At 32.6% G+C, this 18,554-nt stretch overlaps 1 protein-coding gene across 1 annotated transcript; it reads right to left on the bottom strand.

Moving 5' to 3' along the window:
• Nucleotides 1-3,692: 3,692 nt before the first annotated feature.
• LOC143062200 (L-proline trans-4-hydroxylase-like) lies at nucleotides 3,693-14,780 on the bottom strand. The gene is made up of 8 exons (XM_076233983.1): nucleotides 14,707-14,780; nucleotides 14,063-14,144; nucleotides 12,765-12,875; nucleotides 10,948-11,039; nucleotides 9,847-9,937; nucleotides 8,439-8,568; nucleotides 7,251-7,402; nucleotides 3,693-4,409 (listed from the first exon to the last, which is right to left on the bottom strand). The coding sequence occupies exons 2-8, from the start codon at nucleotides 14,102-14,104 to the stop codon at nucleotides 4,281-4,283; spliced, it is 747 nt and encodes a 248-aa protein (XP_076090098.1). The 5' UTR covers nucleotides 14,105-14,144; nucleotides 14,707-14,780; the 3' UTR covers nucleotides 3,693-4,280.
• Between the last annotated feature and the right edge of the window lie 3,774 nt (nucleotides 14,781-18,554).

An 18,554-nucleotide genomic window follows, 5' to 3' on the forward strand; every position in this document is an offset into this window, starting at 1 on the left:
AACACAAAAATACTGAACTTCGAGGAAAATTCAAAAACGAAAGTTCCAAAATCAAATGGCAAAATCACAGTTCAAACACATCAAACGAATGGATAACAACTGTCATATTCCTGACTTGGTACAGGCATTTTCTTATGTAGAAAATGGTGGATTGAACCTGGTTTTATAGCTAGCTAAACCTCTCACTTGTATGACAGTCGTATCAAATTCCATTAAATTGTCAACGCTGCGTGAACAAAGCAAACGGACACAATAGGTAAAAATGTCAAAAACAGGGGTACAGCAGTCAACATTGTGTTATCATCTTAATCACTATAAAATCAACAAATGTAACGAAGAAGCACAAAAAGGCATACATCAAATTTAACATCCACATTTTGCTTATATTATACGATTGTATTTATCTATGTAAAATCCACCCATAAAGGATGGAAGGTTTTAAGTACTGATGTAAATTGCGCATTTGAAATTCGCACAGGTAGACATAAAAATATTTTTAGTCGTTCAAAGTATGACGGGATACATAAATACAGAGTCACGTAAAGTAGATATAACAAAAATAGACTTAACAGTAAAAGTAATAATAATAAATAAAATAACTATGTGGTTCAAAGTATGACGGGATACATAAGTACAGAGTACAGAGTCACGTCAAATGTATATCACAAAAACAGACTTAACAGTAAAAGAAGTATTAATTAATGAAATAGTTTTGTCATTCAAAGTATGACAAGATACATAAGTAAAAGTAATATTAATAAATAAAATCATCGTGTATTATTTGTGAAGTTGATACGGAATATTAATCAATGAGTTCTTGGTATCTTCCGAGGATATTATTTTGGATAACGGACGTGACGTTTTTTGATATAACACTGGTTCATCATCTTTCTGCTCAGAAACTTGGGATGTTTATTAGGTCGTGAGAAAGACAGTTCGTGGTTCTGCTGTTAGTTTTTGTGTGCTGTCCTCTGTTTTTTTACGTGTTCGTTTTTATTCTGTGGTTGGTATGTCGAAATGCTCTATTATATATTGTTTATTTGTTTATTTGTGTATTTGTTTATCTTGAAAGTCTTGCATTTATTTGTACTGAATTCCTGTCATGAAATGTTTTCCTATGAGTGTTATATTTAACATTGCTATAAAAGCGCGAGGTTTGGAAAGCCACAACACCAGGTTCAAACCACAATTTTTCTTAAAATATTCTGTACCAAGTGAGGAAAATAGCAGTTGTCATTTTGTGTTTGTTGCATTGTCGATAGTTTTTTTGTTGACATCAGTGTTTCTGTTTTTTTGGTTGTTTTCCTCTTATATTTGTGTTTTCCTCGGACTCGGAGTCTGTAACCCGGATTTGTTTTCTTTTAACGAATTTATGACTTTCAAACAACGGTCTTCTATTGTTACCTTTATTTACAGCTGCATGTTCGTTTGTCTGTTTTAGATTCTGGTCCTGAGATTACCTTTTTGTCAAACTCAGAGTACATGTATAACAATTAGGCGGAGGAGATCCTAGTTGTGGAGATAAACTCATCATAGATACCAGGACTAAATTTTATATATACGCCAGATGCGCGTTTTGTCTTCAAAAGACTCATCAGTGACGCTCGAATTCAAAAAAGTTAAAAAGGCCAAATAAAGTACGAAGTTAAAGAGCATTGAGGACCAAAATTCTTAAAAGTTTTGCCAAATACAGCTAAGGTAATCTATGCCTGAGGTAGGAGGTTATATGAAAGGGACCTAACCAGACACTTATCAATATATTTGAATGGGAAATTGTTCTGGTTTGTTTGATCTTGTTGCTGTGACAAGTGTATGAAGGAATCCCTACTCATTTGAAGTTCGAAAAAGAGAGACGCCCAGTTCTTTCCCAAAGAAATGCCGACATATTGTTTGAAAACTATACCTCCTAATTTAACAACTATATTGTCAATCAGAAACTCAAGCATACTGATCACTTCTTTCTCGGTGTAGTATATTTTACATTTTGTTCACTATTAAGTTAACAGTTTCACAGTATTTCATAAGACCCACTTTAACTTCGGACATACATTTTGGCAATCTTATAAATAATTCCTTTCTAGAACATGTACATGGGCCGGCAATGTACCGCTGTTTTGTACTGACTTATGCAAAGCTTAGGTATTTAGTACCAACAAGGTAAGTCCTCCGATTTTCTGGTCAATGTCATGTTCATTGAAGCCATGAAGGACCTATAATATCATTGACAAACCATTTGTATTTGTACGAGGGTTAACTTGAGTTTTCGTTTATCGCTGAAACAATTATTATCGAAAACTTTAAATTTTCAAAAGGGCTTTTCGATCTTTAGTATCATTCATTTTTTAATGAAAACTTAACACTTTTTTTCAAAATCAAAAGAATCTAATTAAATTGATGATATAAAATGAATTACAAAACTATAACAACCCTCGAAATATGTTCTTCTTTTTTATATTTAAGTACTGTCTCAACAATTAACTGGTAACAAATAATTATGAAATACTAACTTCATAAATTTCTGCGTGAGTAAAAACAAATCTTTAAGTTCATTAAGAATTATGTAAAGTCATATGAAACCTCAAATTAACAAAAATTGATGCATATGCTTTTTATAACTAAATGGATAGTTTTCATTATCAAATCTATGTACATATACTTATTTCTGAAGAAAATTCTTTCATTTGTCAACATTTAGATAAAGTTTACTTTTTTTATTGCTTTCTTCCAGGAAACAACTCGCCGACATATTTTCCGTATGAAAAGTGACCTTAGCGTGACCCGTCTCGTAAAAATCCGGTGATCGCAATACGCATGAATCTGTCATTAAACAAACTATTATCTGATTGTACATGCTATACGCGTGGTCAATACCCATGTTTCTTTGTTGATTGTTTACTATAAGGTGACAATCGGTAAACTTCGACCTCAAAACACGACTAATAATTAGCCACCATATATTCACATCATAACAGACAGAAAACAATGGTTCTAACCCCTTGCAGGTAATTTTGACTGTCATTTAGGTTCATCCTAGTATAGTTCACTAAAGAATATACATTTTACAATGTTTACCAGTTTTCTTATCATATCTATTGTACATGATTGATGTGTATTTGCCGTAGTGTCTCTGTGTTTCGTGGAAGTTCTTTATTTCGTTACATCTTCTTCTTTTCAATTCAACAAAAACACCAAGTTGGAGATGCACGGTACGGTGTTTGATCTCCGTTCTTCTTAATTACAGAGAATTAATAAATCACATCGAACCGATTTCATAAACACATATTACTGGCATTAATAGCATCGTAACCCGGAAGTTTTCTTTTATTGGTTTCATTGGACATTGAATTTCAAATCCAATAAATTTGAATGACAATTCTAAAGATAAAGATAATGAATTTCAAATCCACATTTCAAATCTCGTATTCTAAATCTCGTGTTTCCGATTTGACTTAAGAATGATCCTTTTGGACTTATGTAAAAAGGAAAAAGAACAAAAGAGATCTTGAAAAAACAATAATCACTAAAACACAAAAGTAAGAATAAATAAGATACATTAATAAAGTCCTACAAAGCGCGATAACTGTGGAAATTAAGCAGCAATAGCGAATTTATTATAATAGCCTATTGTTTCGAATGTGACAACACAATACGACTGTACGAGGGCAAAATACAGGATTGAAACACCCAACCCATTTGATGGGACCTTTATTAAATAATGAATCAAAATAACCACCAAAAACTGGTCGAGGACAAACAAAAATCTATCACATTTACATCTACTGTAAACGGCTATATCGGCAAATTTCTCCACACGAAGCTGAAATTACGGTACAATAAAATGTTCTATAAATTTTAATACAAAATAGAAAACAGAAAACCCCTTTTCAAATACCAATATCAAAAGCTCAAAAATATCAAACGAACGGAAAACGAGTGTTAAACTCCTGTCATGATACAGTCATTTCTCTATAAAATGGAAAACACCGTTTTATCATGATCGTGTTCAAACTTTCATGACCTTCTATACATACCTGTCTTATATTCAGGTGAAAATAATATCAGATATGTTTACTGTTTTACCCAATGTTATCAAAATGTCCGTGTTGTGATTATACTAATATAAATATTTGTGACTGATTTAGAGATTACAAATCTTGCTATCTCATTCAACAACTGTTCGATAAACTATGTATAACGGGGGTGACTCTTGTGTACTATTCTGCAAGTTTACCAAAAGTTTAGATTTATTTATCTTTATCTTGGTGTGTAGTTGTTTCTTCTTAATTTGTACCATTTTGTCCGAACGATGTTAACTGACTCTTAACTGTTGGTGCATTAGATAGGTCTATAAAATCCTTGCCAGTCATATCGGTAATGTTTGTACAGCTAAATAAATCTTCATTTGAAACCTGTTAATATACGAAAATGTTGTACAATTAATTACATGTTATGTAATTACTGGACAAGGCAGGGGCGTAGCTTACGTTGAGGTAACCGAGGCAGTTGCCTCGTTAAAGTTATGTCTTGTTGGTGCGGTTATTGATTCATATCCTTTACGAATTATTCAAGACTTATGGGAACATTTGAATTAATTTTCCCTCCTCTACTTGGAAATACCCTTTACGGTAGTTTTCTGTAATTCAAGTTTGTCAGAGGAAAAGGAAATCGACAACAGATTTATTTTGTCCTATCCCATTGCAAGCGAAAACAGTGAGTAGAATAGATGAGGATGCAACTCACGAGTCACCCGATCAAATCACTTTACCATTGAATTAGGTCAATTTTGTGTCAGAATAATTTCTAGTATATGAGGGCCTGGTTGAGGTTTTAAGAAAACAGAAAAATCGGCCCTGAAATTAATTTAAATTTAAAAGAATATGGATTTAAAATGGTGCTAAATTATAAAATAAAGGAAATCAAATTATGGGCGACAATGATTAAAAAATAAATATTTGATAATCCCATTCTAAGCATTCAAACTGTTGACATGTTCCCCTACGACTATGTTCATTGACTTTGGTACTAAACAAGACAAAATATGCATTTATATATTATAGTGCACAGAAAATAATTTATATGTTGTGGTTCTCAAGTTTTATTCTCGCTATTTTAATTCATAGTACGTTTTCACAAGCCGGGAATTTAAAATATTTAAAGGAATCACTTATTGCAGAGAAATATGTCTGTTAGTTAATACATAATGTCAGTTTATATATAAACAAAAATCAACCAAATACTGTTCATTTATAAAGAAGACTTCAGAATAAAGTAAATGTTAGTTATTCGCTGGTTGTCATGTTCATCGTGAATGAAAAAAAAAGTTAAAATTCATTCAAAATGTAATTTCAAGACCTTCAAAGGAATACACCACTAAAACAAGTGCCGTGCTACACTTTACATGTAGCATATGTTTTTCTCCTAGTTTATCCTGAAATTCGTTTGTTCAATCCAGCTGTCATTTTGTGGTGATTATCTATAATTCGTTGATTTGTGACCTACGACCAAATAAATGATCATCACAAAACTTATCACAAATAAACCTTAATATTTGCGTTTGTTTGTTTTTTTTCTGTATTGAACATTTTGTAAAGGTTTCTTCTATCCACCGAGCAAGGTCATGATTTCTTGCGATATGACGTGTGAGGTACAGCCAACTATATTAGAGAAGAGAGGGACGAAAGACACCAAAGAGACAGTCAAACTCATCAATCTAACTGACAACTGACAACGCCATGGCTAAAAATGAAAAACACAAACAAACAACAGCACACACGACACAACATAGAAAACTAAAGAATAAACAACACGAACCCCACCAAAAACTAGGGGTTATCTCAGGTGCTCCGGAAGAGTAAGCAGATCCTGCTCCACATGTGGCACCCGTCGTGTTGCTTATGTGATAACAAATTCGGTAAATAGTCTAATTCGGTATTAGAGTGTACTACGGCTTGGAAATATATTGGGAGTCATTTGGCATTTGATCTGGCTTTCTGCTGGGAACAATATGTCAATATATATATATATGTTCCTGCTTTCTGTAACTGCTAGCAAGTCAGGAAACTGACTTTTCATTGGTTTTCTAATGTGATACCTGAACGTATTTTGTTATTTTTATAGCTTTGAGTATAGATAGTAAGGCATATACTCAACATTATTATGATGAAATAACATTGAACAGCAACTATTTTTAACGATTTTTCTTGTTCAAATTGTAAAAACCTCTATAGCTTCAGGGGGTGCGCCCCACTAACCCCCTGCCTCGGTATAAACAGAAGGCAAGCTACGCCACTGCCAAGTGTGTTTAAGGTGAAAAAATGTATCAATGTGTCCAAAGTGGACGACACCAAACTATACACGAGAGATGTGGGTGAATATTTAAATGTTCACAACGATAAAAAAAAAAACAAACAAACAAACAAACAAACAAATAAAAAAAAAACAACATCAACACCAACGTAAAACAAAAATCGTAAAATGAACTTTCCTCGCTTCTACTAGTGTTTCAGTGCTCAAACAAGTTGCATGTCCTGCATGCATAGTACACCCGTTAATACTTATTAAAATTTATCAAGTGGTTATGGTCAAAACGACGCGAAGTCGTTAATCGTTTCTGACATGCTAATTTTAAAACGACTGACTATTTTCTGATTTTTGGTTTCCTCTACTCGTAGGAATGATATCAGTTGAGGCTTATTAGAACTATGATTATGAAGACAGTAATGACAGTCACTTAAATGGACAGCTGTGGTAAAATTAGTTTACTGACATGGGGATGGCAAAGTCTTCATCAGGATCTCTTTTATCTTTTATATTTATCATAGGCTTACAGAGAGAACAACACAATACAGTCAAACTTACTTAAGAGACCACCTGTATTAAGCACAACCAGTGTTATAATACCATTTATTTAAGATCCCTCTGTAGTGCATTTCTTATAGGTAGAACCTGTATTAAAAGACCGCTGTCTTATGAGACCACTGTTTTGCTCTCCTATGAGTGGTCTCTTGAAACAGGTTTAACTGTATATATAAGAATAAGGCATCTCAACGAGCGTTATCTTACAATCTATATTGCTCAGATGTAGACTATTGGTCATCCTAACGTAGAATTGGCCACATTTAAAACCTACAATTTAGAGATTACTAGTCTGTAACGAGCATGCAGTATGTCTATGCCTTCTAAAAGACAAAGGATAAGTATGTTTTTTTATGATCGACAGTTTTAGTATTAATAAATCTTTACATTATTACCTTGCTTATCGGAGAGTACGGCGGATGGTGGTGTTTCTTCGTTGGACTGTTACTTGCCCTATTGTAACATACTGGAAATCCAATGCGGCGTTTGTCACTTGTGTTAATCTCACTCATATGTAGGACATTGCAATGGAAGAAAACGGCATCACCTAGAGATAGAGAAAAACATATACAGCTTCGACAATTCTAAATTACTAGACTATCAAATTATAGTGCACTATCAAGTCGTTGTAAAACAAATGAAAATAGAATTTATTAAATTGTGTGCGTCCGTGGGGCTTTTGTGCATTTACTTTCACCAATAACACTCAAAACCAAAAATCAACTGACAAAAACTTGAATAGATGGGAAGCAATATGAACAAAAATGAACCTAAGATTTATCTTAAGTCAACTGTGCAGAAGTAGTTGACTATTTCTATATAATTTGCTTACTTATCGACTTCAAAGTTCGCTAGTATATGTATCGTCATGTTATATATATTTTATGATATTATAAGATAATCAGCTGTTGTGTAGATCAGTCTCTAGTATTTTGTTTGTCTAGTTTTCTTTTTTCTTTTCACATTTCTCTGGGATACATTTATACATGAATAGAACACTTTATAAATCGCATTAGTCGGAAGCGTTGTCTTAATAAACCTAAATCAGGAACACTGAAACCCAAATATTTGAAACGTAGAACGTTAGGATATAAGGTACTCTAATAATCATAGCCAAATTATTCATAAGGTCAACCTTGCCTTAGGGAGTTGGAACCTTAGTTTATTATATGAAATTTCACAATTTATCAACCGGTAAGTTTTAGGACAATTATAGTATAAATCGTATTGGTTCCAACGAACTCACTTCTGAACTGATGATACCCCTCGGTACTGACAATCCACCGATTGTAGCATCAACCATTTGCTAAGAAAAGAATATACTCCTAAATAAATTTTGAGCGTCCGAAACGCTCTTCATCAGAAAAATTCAAACCCGAACATTTGAAAATCCCTTCGTATCGTCAGTCCATGTGCCACAATGTTTTCAACATTGTTTGTTAAGCATCACCCATATATTAAGCTTACTAGTATAACAAAGAAGCAACCGCACAGTCATCAAATGTGTATTATAGAAATATAAAATTTGTTTTTATTCTGCTTCTTGTACAGTTGCATTTATTAGTAATCAAATAATGATTTACCTGATTTCATTTCTACAACATCCAGAGGAAGTATCTTTTTTAAGAATTCCAATCTTTCATTCGAGGGAGAGAATTGTCCGTCATCTTTAGTGTGGTTCAGTCGTCCACATTTGTGAGATCCACGGAGAAGCTATAAATATATAGTTTGGCATGTGCATATTTAACATCGTGTTTAGCTTTCTGAGCTTCATGATGTAAAAATGTAGTCAAATTGACTATCACCGTCTGACAGTTATACAAGAGTTGGGGTCTGTTTGATTGTGTTTAATATATAATTGACAACATCTGTGTCATTTTGGTCTCTTGTGGAGAGTTGTCTCATTAGCAATCATACCACATATTCTTTTTTATATGTTTAGACGTTACATACAATGCCTCATAAACAGAGAGTAACCAGCTGTCTGTACGTGTGTGGAAGTATTACATCAACACAATCAGTAGTCCACCCTTACTTCATAAAATATTCTGTACCAAGTCAGGAACAGTTGTTATCTGAAGTTCGTTTCTATGTATGTTGACGTTTGCTTTTGTTGTATTTCAGATGTTTATCTTTTATAGTTGATGTGGTTCCCTCTGTTTTAGTTTGTTACTCGGATTTGGTTTTGTTTTATCGAAATATGACTTCTAAACAGCGGTATACTACTGTTGCCTTTATTGTTCAAGACAAAATTCTGCAATTATAAAACATTACCTTATGTTCCATTAAAGCCCAAATTTTCCGGTTTATGCACTCTGCAGAAAATTTCAGTGGTAATTTATATGTTAATGTATTATGTATAATACGAAGACAACAACACTAGTTCAATCAAAGATACGAAAACTTTTTTTCAAAACATGGAGAACGGGAGACAATTCATGTTAAATTTATTACAGATAAAGTCATACCAGGTACAGCATCTAATATTTCCGTATTTTGTTTGTTTTGTCGAAGTAATTTCGAAAAGAACATTTTTAATAAGGGCATTCTTATCTTTCCATACATTTACAAAGCATGTATGTTTCATAAGATGACGTACTTTCGATAGGCTGATACAATTCGATAGACAGTCCAAAATTATAAATTAACTCGTTAGTTCACGAATGCATAAAATATGTAATTATAAGAATTAAATGCTTCTTTTTTTGTTATTGTTATTTGTTATACGGTTATAAACGTAATGAACAGAGTAATCGGACAAAACTAGATGTGTGTACATTTGGGGAGAGCATTGCACGTAAAAAATAGTGATATAAATGATGGTTTATAACAGGTCTACATACAATTAAAATACTAGTAATTGTTAACATACGGAAGTTGTTTCATACGGAAGTTGTGACATTCAACGCAAACGGGACGTATGATGACTTTAGGATACGACCACCATATTAAGCAAACCTCCCGGGTAGTACGAAATTAAAAGTACCTTACCTGTAAGCATCCATTTTCCACAGTACACTCATCGATTGCCACAAAGAATGTTCCCATATCAGGATACAGATTCCCATAATCATACCAATATCTTTTTTTTTTAAATCAGAGGATTATAATTGTCAATATTCTAGTCAAATATGTTTAATAATGTCCTTTTTCTATCAGATCATCGATAACCTTAATGTGATTCAAAATATTCAGATCAGCTAAACAGACTTTTCTCTTTTTATATAGTTATAGTTTATTTGGTAAAAGTTTCGTCTATTCTTTGTCATGACAAACTTGTTTCTAATTCAAGTTCTAACATTCGGTCAAGTTCTATGGTTGTACATATTTAACACTGTTTAGACTGCTGGACCCCAATTATGGTCACATTAATCTATTATGTCTGTTTTGATTGCTCACTAAAGTTTGTCAATTTAACGGAACCATAACATATCATTTTTTTTCAGAAAATGCCTGTACCTAAATTGCCTTGCAGTTTGGTATATAGGTAAAGAAAAAAGTGCATTTGCCTGACCGATGGTTTGTTGATTTTAATGATGTCTTAGGGTTAGGTAATACTAGTAGTCAATAATCAATCCTATATTGACTGATGCCTAAACGCTTAATATAGCTTATAAGTGTATTTTCAGTAGCAACAAGACGCGCGTCGAATGTGAAGTTGGATTTTAATACCCTTCCAGAGTACATGATGTATACCACGATTTTTATGCGGGGCTTGTGTTGTTCAGTGTTTTTTATATACTGTTGTTTGTAATCTTGTGGGATTTTCAACCATGACTATGTCTGTTTGTTTTCTACTTGTAAGTTAATATCCCGTTGGTATATGTTGCTTCTCTGTTATGCATGTGTACTTTGTAAATGTACATAGAAAGATTGTTAAATAGGAGCCCCGATTAACAGGTATTTCGGTTTCCCTTTAATGATATCAATCTTGGGTTATTGCTTAGAATAAGTTTTATTATTTACGAATGTTCACTGCAAACGATTTCGTCCATAAAATTTAACTCCGTACAGCGGCACAAATTGAGGGCAACCATAATGGTTTATATATTCAGAATAACAGTTCATCGACTTGTTGCTTATTTCACTTACCCATAGTCCTGATGCCAATGGAAACCTGCTCCATTCTTGGGCCACTTTATGGTGAACTTCGAATGGTATAAGTACACTTCTCCACCAAGACACTTAAACAAAAGAAATTCCATTGTTCTTTCAACGCAGAAAATTTATTCAAATTTCAAGTTTCCTTTTAATAAACAAAAATTCAGACAAGAGAAATCCGAGCAGATATCTACTAATATAAAATAAGGAGATGTTGTATGATTGCCAATGAGGCGACTATCCAGCAAAGTTCCACTGTAGTAGGTTATTTTAAGCAACCATGTGAACTGTAACAACTTTTACCGTATGGTTGGCCATGAAATGCCCCGACATTAAAAATATGAAAAAACTAAATTGAAAAAAATAGCAGCCTTATTCATAGCAAAACAATTTTCAGAAACAGACATGAACAAACAACAACAACTGAACTACAAGGTCCGGAATAAAAGGTGACGTGGTTAAACATAGTTTGCTGGCCGAACTGTTCCCATAACCTTAGACAGTGATGTAAAAGTACAACATAAGAACAAACTATATAAATCAATTGAAAAAATCTTAACTCATCACATAATACAACGCAGAAAACATCAAACGAAAACTCAGACCGGACTGATGCGCACACTCAAAAGACACTAGTAAGTTAAGATTTGAGAGTACTTGCAGCTACTAACAACTATTTATATAAAACATCATGTATCTAAGACCAAAAAAATTATTTAGTCCACATACAACATCCAATGTATTTAGTGTCATTAAAGTTCAGAGAAAACATGACCTTGTTTAGTGCACAATTTATTACAATCATTTTCGTTGGTATTGTGCAAATATTTGACAACTTTGATTCGGTCTGTGTAGTCGTGTTCTTAAATAATAATGATAAAAAATAAAACTGGACAATCATCCAACTGGTTACATAATTAGAATATGAATATGGACAGCCCACTTTCAGTTATTGTGAATTTTCATAAAATGTTCTTTGAAACAGGTACATTTTATTGACCCTTATCGTGAAGGAATGATATCCTTTGAACCAGATATATTTTATGCATTCAAAATTTGCAACATGGAGAGACTGAAACTCCGAATCACAATAGTGACGTTGCTATTCTTAAGGAAGCTTTTTTTTTCATGTTTTGGAATTTTGTTCAGATTTTCGGAATCCTCCGGTTTTATCCATTTGAATGCCTAATCAACTTTTGCCCGATGACCCCCATTTTTCTTTTTATAATATTTAAATTGACATGCATAATAATTAGCTGTCTACAAAAGTCTTATAAAATTTTATTTATTTTTTAACAGTTTTTGAGAACTTCAACTTGTCAATGATAAAGCTATGAAACGTCAAGAGAGAATATTTTCCCGCCAAAATTTCAATGGTTTATAATATCTCGAAAACAAGCACGGCGACCTATATATTTTTTTGCTCTTTGGATTCCCTTATCAATCCCGTATCAATATAAACTAGTGTTTTGAAAAGTTAATTATTTTGAAACTGAGAAGCGAACTCCCTTAACTTCTGTTGCATTAAGTGAAACGCCGACATAATTACATTTCATGAGTTATGCATTTGTTAAAACTTTGTGGTATCCTGTATGTAGGCCTCTAATGTTCTATCTGAAGATTACATTTAAAGGTACAGTTCTCAAAATATATAGTACCTCTAAAATACAAAAGTTGTCATAAATTTTTATTCGTTTTTATCGTGTTTTTTTAAGAAGATCTTTAGTTTAAATGAAGCGGACAATTTTGATATAAAATGTGATCATATCATTTTTCGACACATACCATTTTAACAGATCACAACCTACCTTTTCAACCAGATTTACAACTTTTTCACATCTTGCCATCATACCGCTTACGTCATTTCCAGCTTGGTTCCAAGCTATCATAGATGACACATGACCATCTTTGTCAGGAATCTGATTACATGAAAAGAATGTCATATCAGATATCATTTTATAATAAGAATTGTATTTCAAATATTCAAAAAAATGCATTTGTGTACATTATGTTTATATGTGACCATTGAAAGGTTGTATTGATCTAGTTAGAGGGGCGTAAAGGGGTGTATCTGCACGGAAGAACGTGAAGTAAAATTGCCATTTCACGATGAACGAAAAACTAAAAATTTCTTGCACGTTGATCTTTTTACCAATTTCACGAAACACGGTGAATTACGACCCTTTTTCACGGCTTCACTTAAAAATGGGAAAACACCTTGAACGAAAATAACCCTTTACCACCCTCAAGTTACAATGTGAAGTTTTAAAAGTGCTTAAAGATTTACGTCTTTTTTTAATTCAAGGATGGACAGATAGTTAATCTGACATTTTTTTTCTATCTTCGCTACTCGTTTAGCTCGAAATGTATTCAAATAATGTAAGAATTAGTTTATTGGAATACTGTTAATCTGTTTTGCAATTGGTTGCTGATTAACAAACTTTTATAAAATATAGTATATGCCATATTCTGCAATAAGAAACAACCCAAAGTTGAGCTCAAAATAGAATAACACAACTTTATACCCTGCAGAGGAATCTGCGCAACATTTGAGGAAGTCTTCTTATCCGTTTTAGATTAGTTGCTGATTAACAATATTATCAGCAGAAATTGGTAAATCCATATTTTGGTATGTTAAATTCAGATTCTAGTTTTAAGAACCAATTATTTCATTTTGTTTTCTTGTCCTGAATATTATGGAGAACGTTGTCAATTGAGGTTTAATTTTTTTTACAGTGCATGTGTAAAGGTGGTCTCTACCTGGTAAACCGACCGTGCAAGGGCTGTATAGCCAGTCAAGGTAGTTAATAACTTCCATTTGTTGTACCTGGTAAATCACACCATATGATATAATATATATAATAATATAATATAATTGAAGAACTTATCCGATGAAGACCATAACTAGAAAGTGGTATATTGATTAGATGTATGGGAGTGTTTTGTGTTGTAATGTCAACGAGAAGGGAGAAAATGCAGATTAGGGAACATTTGACAAAAATTTACTCTCAATCTTTCAAATTATTTGCAATAATAATGTATACAGTACATGCATGACATAAACAGTATATTTGTTTTCAAACTGATCAGATGTGTGTTAACCTACGTCACACTTATACTTAAGCATCTGATCATTGTTCTGTATCATTTCCTTTACTCTATTTATCACGTCAGGTTCAAATAATTTCCTGCAAAATACAACGATTGATTATTTGTTTGTTGAATCTTAGTTATAAACTTGAAATATTTAAAATCGTGTATGTGTTGCATTTTTTTGCACCTGTCCTAAGTCAATTCAGTGCATTGTTGTCGATTTTTGATATGGTGCATAAGTGGTTCTCATTTCTGATTTTTATATATGATGGACCGTTGTTTTTCCTGTTTGAATTGTTTGAATTGTTTTACACTGGTCATTTTTGTGTCCATTATAGCTTGTAATTTTGTGTGAGCCGTACTTTGACCTGTAACTGTCGTTAACTTTTAATACAATGTGACTTGGGAGAATAGTTGTCTTATTGGCAATCATATCACATTCTTATTTATAAATAATTATGATGTGTTAGTTTAGCGAAAGAAAAGAGTGTACCTATAAAAATGAAAATAATGCTCAACGACAAAACACGTTATAAACGAAGTAGTAACACACTTGGTGAATTTAACCATGCATGTTTTTTTTTCAAATATTCGGTAGCACGAGCTTAGCAACAACAACTAACATTTTGGTTTGTTTAGTTTTAAATTCATGAATACCTGACTAATATATATCCATTGTCATCAAACTTCTGCTTTATTTCATCATTAATCTCAAACGATGCATTATATTCGTATTCTAAAAACAAAACATTAAAGGAATCAAATAACTGTAAATAATCAATGTATATACCAAAAACAGAGGATAGAAGACACAACAGGAGGACAATTTAATATTTGAAATAATTTTGAAGAAAAGAAAAGCGGATGAAGTTTAATTTGAATGCATTATTTGATAAACAGCCAGTGAATCGTGCCTTTTCGACTATCGGTTAGTTATTTATAATTAGTATAAAAGTTAATTGAAATAAGTGTTATAGATGGAATATATATTAATAATGCATAAACTTATTTCTGGTAACATATGAACAGCAAGAAATCTGCCATCTAAATGATTTAATAGATATTAAAAGAATTCAAGAATTGAAAATCGAATAATGTAGAAACAAGTATCTTGTCTAAGGGAGGGATAAATCCTACTTTGTAAAGAATCACCCTGATTCAAACAAAAAATTCTCTGAAACTGATATTATCAAGATGCTTGATTTCTTGATTGACAACATATTTGTTACGTTCGGAGGACGTGTTTTTCAACAGACTATCGGCATTCCAATGGGAACAAACTGTGCCCCTCTACTTGCTGACTTGTTTCTTTATTATTATGAGGCTGGCTTTATGCAGGAAGTTCTTAGGAAGAAAGATAAGAAGTTAGCAATATCCTTTAACTCTACTTTCCGCTATATAGATGATGTTCTTTCACTAAATAATTCAAAATTTGGTGACTATGTGGAACGCATCTGTCCCATCGAGCTAGAGATAAAGAATACTACATATACAGTTAAGTCGGCCTCATATCTTGACTTACATCTAGAAATTGACAATGAGGGTCGGTTGAAAACAAAACTTTACGACAAAAGAGATGATTTCAGCTTTCCAATTGTGAACTATCCATTTCTAAGTAGCAACATTCCAGCAGCACCTGCATACGGTGTATATATCTCCCAATTGATACGATATTCCCGTGCTTGCATTTCCTATCATGATTTTCTTGATAGAAGGTTGCTGCTCACAAGGAAGCTATTAAACCAAGAGTTCCAAATGGTGAAGTTGAAATCATCCCATCGTAAATTTTAGGGACGCCATCACGAATTGGTTGACCGTTATGGAATAACCGTTTCACAAATGATATCCTTACGTCGTAACTACAATCCCCTTCCCTTTCATGAATGTGACCTACCGAATTAGACTATTTACCGGATTTGTTATCACATAAGCAACACGACGGGTGCCACATGTGGAGCAGGATCTGCCTACCCTTCCGGAGCACCTGAGATCACCCCTAGTTTTTTGGTGGGGTTCGTGTTGTTTATTCTTTAGTTTTTTATGTTGTGTCATGTGTGCTGTTGTTTGTTTGTCTTTTTCATTTTTAGCCATGGCGTTGTCAGTTTGTTTTAGATTTATGAGTTTGACTGTCCCTTTGGTATCTTTCGTCCCTCTTTTATTGGTAAGCCAATGGAACTATATTAGAAAATCCTACCCATGAATAGCAAACGTAACAAAAGTATACATACAATAAAACTCAAAATGTTTGTGCATATGGTTACAATGTAATTATATTTTCATCTTCTGGTCCTAAGCTGAAATGCACACTTTATAAATGGATATTGACACTTCATTTATGTTTGTAAACATGTTGCAATAATTTATTCTGAATTATGAGATTGACGAAATTTCTGATGTCTATCAACTTTGTGATGTTGGTTTTTATTACACTGGTTGCAATGATTAACATAGATTTCCAAGTGAAATAAAAACCAATAATTTCACATTTGAAATAAACGTAATTATTTCACTCCTCTAATGTTATACAACAATAGGCGTTGTCACGATGTCGATAATGTCGGATCAAAGCAATATGTGAATGCATAGAAAAATATATAGTTCCTTACATTTTCTACTTTAATTTCATAAAAAAATATTTGCCAATGTAATGAAAAGAATAACTAATCAAAGAATTCAAATAGAGAAAATTATTCAACTCATGACCAAACAACACTGATAATTAACTCTCATGTGCTATGCGCATTCGTGAAGTAATGTGTTGTTCGACCACTCGTTGAATATTTTTCTCTATTTGAATTATATATTTAATAGATAAAGAGGGTTAAATCAGTAACTACACTACTAATCTCCTTGATGCCCTCTGAATAATTCAAAATATAACAACAATATACTCCGTATCATATAGATGCATACAAACAGCTTTTTATGCAAAACCAAAACCGGTGAAAAAAATACAAAATTGTTACATAAACATATTTTATTAATGATATACATGTACAAGACAAATATATGGATTTTTATTTAAATATAGATAAATTTCATGTAATAACTTAGTGTACGAACAAGAAATTATAATAACTTTGTTTGGACTGTTCTATCGTTTCTATCTTTTTTATTTCTACAGGAATACTTCCCAAAGAACTGTACCGAAATATCGAAATGTTAATTTTCATAAAATTTGTTCTCGGATGTTGTATAACGGTATAGAACCACTAACTTCAGGCCCGGTCGGAGATAACATACAACACAGTAGTACATATTTTAAACAAAATAGTTCCTACGCATAGCTGTATCTTTGTCAATAGTGGGAATATTTTGGTAGTTTTTGTATCAAATAAAAGCTTGAGGATTTGGGATCACTGCAGAACCCTTGTTAAAAGTTTTACTTGAATAATAAAGAAGTATATGAAATTGTAATAGGAGGGCACATTTGGCCTGTTGTTCAGATTAGAAGTTCCTGTTTTTGTACTATCAAACTTCTGGGAACCAGTACGCTCTAATATGCAATTAACGGTATGTTGATTCGTTCAGCAGAAGTAAGGATAATATACAGTTTTGACATGAAATAACTGCCACTTTATTTGAAGTTAAGACAAAGTAGCCATAAATGCTTGAAATTGCAGAATTTAACATAGAAAGCAATGGGGCTGTGAATTAGTGGTTGTATACCTGAAAAGGCAATTAGGGAGTTACCATTTGATTTTTATGGGGGAAAGAGGGGGGGGGGCTAGGTTGAAAAATTCGGTCCTGCATTTTTTTTAGTTGTAATCTCTGTCCTGCCTTTTTATTTTTCACTCTATTCGATCCTACCTTTTTTAATATTTAGTTTATCCTGACTTTTTTTTTTTGCAACTGTCTCATCCTGCATTTTTTTTACTCAAAACTCTTGTCCTGCCTATTTTTTTCAAATTGCATCATAGCTCCCCCAACTCCACCCACCCACCCCCACCCCCCATACAAATCAAATGGTAGCTCCCTTATTGTCCGATGAACGTAAAGAATATCTGGCATTAACATTTTGGTTATTGTGAAATAATTAACAAAAATAATCAGATGCAATATTATTTACACTCTTATACATTAATACTCATTTGTGATATGTGATTCTTTTTTTAAAAGTTAACCATCCTAATTGTTTGAATAAAGGTTTTGACGGTGTGTCGTATGCTTTGATCAGAATGATTATGGCTGCCCAAATAGATAAATGATGTACACCCCCAATAATTTTGCATATTGTAATATACTGGAGAAAATACAAATATTTACATGGTTTAAACATTAAAATAGAACTCTTATTACTGGTAACTTTGATAACTATAAAAACTGAACATTTTGTTAAAAAGTTGAAAGATGACCTTACCATTCATTTCCCCTATTTATCTATATTGATGATATATCAAATGTAGTATTTGATAACCATTGATATAAAGGTTAAGTCACATTTGAGTACTTGTTTACTTATTGTAACAGGTCGGGACCACTACCTTATATGGAAATGCATAAAT

Source organism: Mytilus galloprovincialis, chromosome 2 (genome assembly GCF_965363235.1).
Source record: "Mytilus galloprovincialis chromosome 2, xbMytGall1.hap1.1, whole genome shotgun sequence".
Lineage (NCBI taxonomy): Eukaryota > Metazoa > Mollusca > Bivalvia > Mytilida > Mytilidae > Mytilus > Mytilus galloprovincialis.